The sequence below is a fragment of the Cebus imitator genome, unplaced genomic scaffold (assembly GCF_001604975.1).
Source record: "Cebus imitator isolate Cc_AM_T3 unplaced genomic scaffold, Cebus_imitator-1.0 Scaffold193, whole genome shotgun sequence".
Taxonomy (NCBI): domain Eukaryota; kingdom Metazoa; phylum Chordata; class Mammalia; order Primates; family Cebidae; genus Cebus; species Cebus imitator.
Window position 1 is genome coordinate 1,379,864 of NW_016107508.1, and position 8,704 is coordinate 1,388,567.

Below are 8,704 nucleotides of genomic sequence, written 5' to 3' on the forward strand. Positions count from 1 at the left end.
GGCGGAGGTTGCGGTGAGCCGAGATCGGGCCATTGCACTCCAGCCTGGGTAACAAGAGCGAAACTCCGTCTCAAAATAAATAAATAAATAAATAAATAAATAAATAAATAAAAAAGTCTCCTCTACCTCAGCCTCTTGCAACAATACTCCATCCAGGACATACCTGTTCTTTCTCTTTCAACAGCTGTTCAAAAGCAAGAGCCTTCTCCTTCATGGAATGGCACTCAAACTCTTTTTCTCGCAGCATCATAGAAAACTTCATGTTAGTCTCCTGTAACGCTTGATATTCTGTTTCCTTTCCCCTGGATATTTCTACTATTTTTTCGTTTTCTCCTTTTAGTTTGCCAATGTCCATCTCTAGAATTAATATTCTCTCCTTCAGGTTTGTTACCGCCTGCCTCAAAAGTTCGTTTTCATTTACTTTGTTAGTGAAATTTTCATTGGAAGAAAGTAACTGATCACTTTTGGCTTTGATTAAGAGGTCTTTTTCCTTAAGTAACTTTTGCAAAACATCTTGTTTCTCCTTTAGCTGCTTAATTTCTGAATCAGTTTGCTCGTGTTCTTTTTTTTCTAGCTCTGAGGTGGCAGCAATCGAATCCGACAATCTGTGATTATTTTCCTGGAGAGTTCTAATCGTGGCATCTTTTTCCTGTAGTGATTTCCTTAGCTCTTCTATCTCTTGCTGAAGCAATTCAGGCGATTCACTCAATACATCAGACTTACCTGCTCTAAGAGATTCTGCTGATTGGGGAGTCAGCAATGATGTAGAAGACAGCTGGGGTGAAATAATATCAAGTTTTCCTAAAAGAAGATCCTTGGTATTGCAAAGCTGCCCAATGCTGTGCTGAACTTGTGCTAATTCCTGTCCAAAATTTTTGAGTTTGGTTTCATTCTGCTCATAACTTTGGATCAGACCAGTATAGTCCACTTGTAATTTAGAATTATTATCACTGTCAACCAAAACTTGTGCCTGAAGTTGGTGAAGTTCTTCCTGAAGCTGGGCGGACTCGTGTTGCATGTTTTGTACTGTGGTCATCACCTGCTGTTTCCATTCCTCCATTTTCTTTACTTGCTGTTTTAACTTATCACGCTCCTGTAGAAGCTCTTCAAATTGATTACTATTAACACCTCCAACCTCATTACCAGTGCTGGATGTTTGTAAAACTGCCAATAAAGTCTGACATTTCTGACTTAGTGCATCTATTTCAATGTCTTTTTCTCGAATGATACGTGATAAATTCTGAATAGTTTCTCTAAACATATCTTGGCCACTACTTTCAAATCTAGCTGACAATTTTTTATTTTCATCTTGTAGTTTGATGAGAGCTGCTTCTTTGGCAGCAACTATATCCATCATTTTGTGATATTCTGTTTTTAGATGGCTATTTTCCCTAGTCTTCTCATTCAAAACAGCGAATACCTTTTCTCTTTCCATAGCATAGGCCTGCAGTTGCTGTTGAAGGTAAACAACATCTTGAGCATAGGAAGTTGAAGAAATTCTAGCGTGAAGAGCTTGTATCTCCAAATCTTTCTGCTGAATAATCTCAGTTAGTTTACCAACTTCATCTTTGGACAACTGATCAATCTGTTTAGTTAAAGATATATTCTTTTCATTTAGAAGTTTAATCTCCAGTTCTCGCTCTTTTATTCCTTTCACTAATCTTTCCGTTTCAGCTTTAGATAAATCATGCTTTTCACTTCCATTTTCTATATTAAGGCTCTGAACTTTTGTTTCCTGAAAAATATCAGAGTTATCTGTTTGAATGTCCTGTCTTTCTTCATGAAACTGGGTTTTGATCTGCTCGATTGTTTTTTGCAAACTCTTAATTTCCTCATCTTTCTCTAAAAAGAGCTGGGTGTGTGTGGCGTTCATTTGCTCATGCTGGTGTCTGAACTCATCCATTTCCTTCTTCTGCTCTTGTAACGACTGAAGTAGTTGCCTCTTACTCTGGTTTTGATCTTCAATTATCTTTTGATGATGTTTAATTTCCTCTTCAAGATGATCCTTGATCATGTTCAGTTGAGATACTTCAGATTCTAGTTCAGTAACACTATCAAGGGTCTTAGGATCAGCCATAGGTGCAGTTCGACTCTGCTGTTCCCTAAGTCGTTCCAGTTCTTCTTGCAGATGATTATTTTCTTCTTTCATGGATCCAAGACTTCTGTCCTTTTCCTCTATAGTCTGTCTTAAAATCTCATTTTTTCTTAAGGCCTGCAAATATTTATCCAATTCCTCCTGCAGCTTTGAACTTCTTTCTTCAAGTTTTTCAATAAAAATTTCTTTCTCATTTATAAGTTGTGTCAACTGCTTCTGCTCTTCTAAACTAGATGATAAAATGTCCTTAGTTTCTTTGTGATCCATATCCATTCGTTCAATATTCTTTTTGAGTTCTGCTATTTCAATGTCTTTCTTTTGATTGAGTTTAATTAAACGCTCATGTTCCACCTGTAAGGCAGAGGCATTCAAGTTACGTGCATTTGACAGTTCTTCAATGGTTTTCTCATACTTGTTTGCTTCCTCCAGCAGCCTCTTTTCAGCCCGACACAATTCTGCTTCTATTTCTCCTTTTTCCATTTTTAGAGTCTCCACAATAGTGTTTTTTTCCAGAGAAAGCTGCTTGTTATCAGCAATAGATTCTTCCAACTGATGCATCAAATCTTCATATGCTAAAACTAACTTTTCATTTTCCATTTTGACATCAAAAGCAACTTTCTTTAAATTTTCATTGAGCTGTTCTAATTCTGAAAGACTTTGCTTTAAGTGTATAACTTCAGCTTCTCTTTCTTTAAGTAAATTATCCTTAAAATTACTTCCAGAGTCTTGATTTAGAGACTGAGTTAACTCATTCCTTATTCTAGAAAGCTCATCCTCATTTTGTCTAATATGCTCCTTAAGTTCCAAATTCTCCTTCTGGATGTTTACATTACTTTTTTGTGACTCATTTAGCTGATCTACTAAACTTTCTACTTTGTCCTCAAGTTTCTGCTTAGTTAAATGTAAATCATTTAGCACCACTTCACTTTGAATTAACTTCTCTTTCTGTACATCTAACTCTTTAGTAATGTCCATTTTATCATCTTCAAGTTGATGAACTCTCTTTTTTTCTTCATTTAGATCTTGTTTCAGTTTACTGATGATGCTATCTCCTTCATTTTGTTGTTTTGATAGCTGATCTTTTATCAAAATCATATGCTGAAAGAAAAATTGGCATAGTGACTTTACAACATTTTATCGAGTTAGTACTTAATAAAAATTTTATGAAATCTCACACATAATAGAAGAATAATCCTCAGATATTTCTAATCCTTCTTAAAAACATTGTTTTTCTATCAAAACACCCACTACAAAAGTACTTACTACTATTTTACAGCAAATCTATCTTTTCTTTCTTTTTTGAGATGGAGTTTTGTTCTTGTTGCCCAGGCTGCAGTGCAGTGGCCCAATCTCGACTCACTGCAACCTCCACTTCACAGGTTCAAGCAATTCTCCTGCCTCAGCCTCCCAAGTAGCTGGGATTACAGGCATGTGCCACCACACCTGGCTAATTTTGTATTTTTAGTAGAGATGGGGTTTCTCCATGTTGGTCAGGCTGGTCTCGAACTCCTGACCTCAGGTGATCCACCTGCCTCAGCCTCCCAAAGTGCTGGGATTACAGGCGTGAGCCACTGTGTCCAGCCCCAGCATTTTAGGGATAAGAATTTAAAACCAAAGATGTTAAATAGCATATGCTATTCATTTTTATCTCTACACCAGAGCAGGAGTCAATGAAGTATAGCCATGAGCCAACTCAGAGATGCTGCCTGTTTTGTAAATAAAATTTTACTGAAACATGGTCACACTCACTTGCTGATATGACAACAACAGAGTTTAGTAGACTGGGACTATATGGCCTACAAGGCCAACAATATTTACTACCTAGCACTTTACCAAAGAGGTTTGTCAAGATCTATGAACTAAACCATTAATTAAATCACACCCATTTCTGCATGTCAATCCAGTGTTTAAGTTACTAACTACTTAACAGAATGTGCTGCCTCACTGTATTTAAGTGTTACCTTTGTAGCTTCTTGATTTTGTCTGTCCAATTCTTCTATCTCAGCTATCAGTATTTCCTTTTCACTAATAATCTGATTGAGTTCTTGTTCCTTTGCCTCCAAATGAAGTCTTAAGTCATGTAATTCTGAATCCAAACTTATGTCTCTTGTAGCTGTACTTTTAATTCCTTCGTATTCGTTGTTCAATTTTAAAAGTGCTATCTGTAGATCTTCCTGAGATGATAAAGGGAAAAAAGCAACACATACTTTTAATTAGAGACACCAAAAGACTAAAAACATACATAGAAACAAAACTTGGGAATCTATTTTAAGTGCTCTATATTGGAAATAGTATTGAACAATACCTCAATAATGGTATGTGAAATTCAACAAACCACATCCTTCCCTCATGCGCAATTTTTCTTGTAGCTTCAAGCAAAACATTTCTATAACCCTAGACAAGATGTAATCACTGTAAGTTTGTCCTCTAGCGCCAACTTCTTTATAAAAAAAGTTCCCATTTGAAAGCCTCTCCCATCCTGCTCCACTGTGACTTCCCTTTATCCATCCCGTGGCCCCACCTACCATACAAACAAACTTTTCAAAATGTCCCCAGGTCTTTCTGCCTTCCTTACTTCCATTCTCTAACATCCAGTCATCAACAGCCACAAACCAAATAAAAACATAAAAAAGCAATGCTCCTTCACCCAAAAGTTTAGCCTCTCTAATTAGAAACATTTCTTTTCTCTTACTAATTTCCCTTATTACTTATGGTTCTGTCACAATATGGAACTTTTTCTTGACCCAAGAAATAACCCTCCTTCCTTCCTTTACTTTCTGAGCACAGACTAGATTCCCCTGTCACACCTGACATTCCTAAAGATAGTATATATACATTTTATAGTCTACTACTTGGTATTTAATGCTTTCTTCAAAATCTCAGAAGTGGGGCAGTTCTCTATGCTTCAACATTATTTCAGTCTCTAGTTATGATGTTTGTAAAAAATTATATATTAAAGTCTTCTTTCATTGACAGATTTTAAAAAATCAAACCTATATGGAATCTACTTTAAAGAAGAGTCTTGAACCAGGCGTGATGGCATGTACCTATAGTCCCAGGAGGCTACTTAGGTGGCTGAGGCAGGATTACTTGAGTCAAGGAGTTCAAGGCTGTAGTGCACTATAATCACGCCGTGATCAGCCACGGCACTAACCTGGGCAACATAGCAAGACTCTGTCTCTCTAAAAAGTAAAATTAAAAAAAATAAGAATCTCAAATTCCTTCAAATAAACACCCTAATATATAATAGAAACCCAACATTGCTATGGAGAGTTGGCTGAAAAAACCAAAAGAGACCCAATAAAATCTACAGTCAAGCATCTCTATCACAATTTTTATTTCCTTCTAATTCAAAAATTTATTCTAATTACAGCTGAAAGATGAAGACGGCATTCTCTTAAGTCTTTCCAAAGTTATCTGTTCAAATTAGGAGAACCACAAACAATTTCTTTAGGTGGATCTTAAAAGCTCACAGCCACATAGGGACTTTTAAAAAAATTTATTTAGGTTTTTTTTTTTTTTTTTTTGTAGAGATGGTGTCTCACTATGTTGTCCAGGTTGGTCTCGAACTCCTCGCCTCAAGCAATCATCCCGCCGTGGCCTCCCTAAGTGCTCGCCCTCATAGATACTTGGTATTCTTAATCAGTAAGCAGATACAATTCAAGGAAGAGTTACAATGGACTACTTAACATCAAAAGAAAGGAGAAACAGCGATTAGGACTAGCTACAGAAACCAAACACATCATGAAAAGGTTACGGGCCCTACCAGGTAAGTGCATAGAGGTCTGCAAACTGTACTACTAGGCCAGTCAGGTGAAGAGCAGAATACAATGGGAATAGAGATAGGAAAGAGAAATACATATAATATAGTAATTTTTTAAATGACTGGGAGATACTGCTGGCATGTAGTGGGTAGAAAGAGAGGCAGCAAGAATCCCACAATACACAGGGTAGTGCACACAAGTAAGAATTTTCCTGCTTAAATGCCAATAGCAGTCCCTTTGAGAAATACTATATATATACTAATGTGGAAAGATGTTGGAAATATGGTATGTAAAAAGGGTATTTATAATATGCTAACATTTGTACTTTTTAACGCTACTGATATATACAATGATACATGCATAGACAGAGTCTGCAAAAAAACACTAGAAATTGGTAACAGAGACTGTCCCTGGGAAGGAGGCCAAGCCATAAAGGTGCGAAAGATACTCCACTATACTGTCTGAAGGTTTTCAGTATGTATGTTTTCTGAACACATATATCAGAAAATATGCACCAGTTTTTAAAATTAAGAATTTAAATTAAGATACTGGCCTTTAACTTAATAATACTACCTTATAACTGTCCTATATTTAAGGACCTGCCTTAGCCAAGAAATTTCCCCAAAGTGATACAAACATAAAAATACTTCTAAATACCTTTCCCTTTCAGAATCTTATTTCTTCCTTGCTATGAACATACATAATAAAGACGACCTTTCTACCATTGAAACGGTCGCTCTGTACCCCTATAAAGGCCTTATTTCACCGAGTGCAGTGGCTCATGCCTGTAATCCCAGCACTTTGGGAAGCCAAGGCAGATGGATCACCTGAGGCTGGGAGTTTGAGACCAGCCTGACCAACATGAAGAAACCCCATCTCTACTAAAAATACAAAATTAGCCAGGTGTGGTGGCAGGCACCTGTAATCCCAGCTACTTGGGAGGCTGAGGTGGGAGAATCACTTGAACCCAGAGGCAGAGGTTGCAGTGAGCCAAGATTGCATCATTGTACTCCAGCCTGGGCAATAAGAGCGAAACTCCATCTCAAAAACAAAACACTTTCTTTCTACCACTGAAACTGCCGCTCTGCACCCCTCACCACCAAGAAGTCCTGTCTATTCCAATGAACACATTCTGAAGCACACAGCAGTATATACAGTTATTATAGCATGCCACTCCAGACCTCCTGACCTACCTGTGTATGCTCCTGCTCTCAGGCCATCATCAGAAACCAAAACAGGACTTCCACCTGTCTTTTCTGCTTGTTTCTGTGTGCCTACTAGCTTATTTCTAAATATAAACTCAAAGCCAACCACTTATACTCTGAACTTTGCCCAGGTACTTCAACCTAGCCTGACATGCATCAATGAGATCAGCTCTATTCTCAGGACTTGAGCTCAATCACTAAACATTCCATTTGGATATCAACCGGCCCTTGGCTGTGGACTTTACAGTCCATTTACACACACTATTTTAATTCTGCCCCATTTTTACAGCACCCACCTTTTCTTGACTCAGTAATGACTTCTCTTTTTCTAAAACTTCGATATGCATTTTAAGTTTCAGATTGTCTTCAGCAAGAGTGTTATCCTACAAAAATATTAAAGCAGTGTTTTCAGGTAACAAGAAATTTCCGGTTTTCAAAAAAGCAGGCAATCTATACAACTGTGTGTTTCTATTCAGTATTTCTTTAATGATATATAATAATTATAAGAATGCAACACTTACAAGAGTGTCTAAAATGAAGCCAGCCATTCATTTTCAACACTCTTATAGATTTCCTTATCATGCTTGAAAAAATATAAAAATATATTTACAAAATAACTTCTAATTATTAGAAAAACAACTCTCTGAATCTCTTAAGGAAAATTAACATGCATTTCTCACTTTGGTAAAGGATCTGCTTCCACTGTCTCTACGCACATAACATTTGTGAAAATTAATTTACCTGGTTTAAATTACTCAGTCTCATTATTTCATTTTCAGCATCTGTAAAAACAGCAAATGAACTTGAAATTAAAATTATTTAGAGTAAGTTATCTTCAATATTAAACTCAGAAATGCAACCCAATTAAAACAAAGTGTATATTTAAGCACCACTGGCAAGCAGTTATTGTTCTGAGTGAAACACGTATTTGTAATTTTGTAATTCTGTTTTTGTCTGTATCAAATAAATCATAATGTAAATGCCAATTAGAAACCACGTTAAAATACAATTCTGTGGATAAGTATAAGAAAGAAAACTGTATTGTGGATGAGTCATAAGTTATTGCCTTGATAAAAATGCTAACGACAACTACGTTTCAAAATTAATTGATTAGTTTGAGAGGCAGGAAATAGTACATGGTTTAAGATTGGAGGAAAATAATTTAAAAATAATAAATGTATATTTATACCACCACAATACCACAATACCTCAATTATCTAAAGTGATTTAGACACGAATGCTGATTAAAAAAAAAAACAATCTGATATTATAGATAGATCATCAATAGAAGAGGCACACAAAAAAACACAGCTGAAATCATTGATTCGACATTTACTTAGGAAATATTTAGCATTTACTATGAGGCCAGGTACTAGATAAAAAGCTGGAAAAACTTAGCCCTTGCTATCAAAGAGCTTACAATTCAGAGAGGAAGAAAAACTAGTAAGCAGAGGATTACAACATAGTATAATAGAGCAAGCATGTATACCAGACAGTGCTTGCTGTAGTCTGAACACTTCTTCCACTGATGCACTCTGTGCAACAAGTCTTTCCCTTTCTGTCACAGTATCACTTTGCTTCATGGCAGAAGGCTGCAATTTACTACATTCCAATTTCAAGTTTTCACATTCTTCCATTAT

At 36.4% G+C, this 8,704-nt stretch overlaps 1 protein-coding gene across 2 annotated transcripts in view; it reads right to left on the minus strand.

The window, feature by feature from the left end:
• Positions 1-8,704, minus strand: part of TRIP11 (thyroid hormone receptor interactor 11) — a 72,827-nt gene that overhangs the window by 41,081 nt on the left and 23,042 nt on the right. For both annotated transcript variants that reach the window (XM_017546964.2, XM_017546963.1), the window contains exons 7-11: positions 8,554-8,704; positions 7,806-7,846; positions 7,361-7,447; positions 4,057-4,269; positions 164-3,193 (exon numbers count right to left, since the gene is read on the minus strand). The exon at positions 8,554-8,704 is cut by the window's right edge and continues 206 nt beyond it. In XM_017546964.2, coding sequence (XP_017402453.1) covers positions 164-3,193; positions 4,057-4,269; positions 7,361-7,447; positions 7,806-7,846; positions 8,554-8,704 — 3,522 coding nt within the window. The remainder of the gene's footprint in view (positions 1-163; positions 3,194-4,056; positions 4,270-7,360; positions 7,448-7,805; positions 7,847-8,553) is intronic.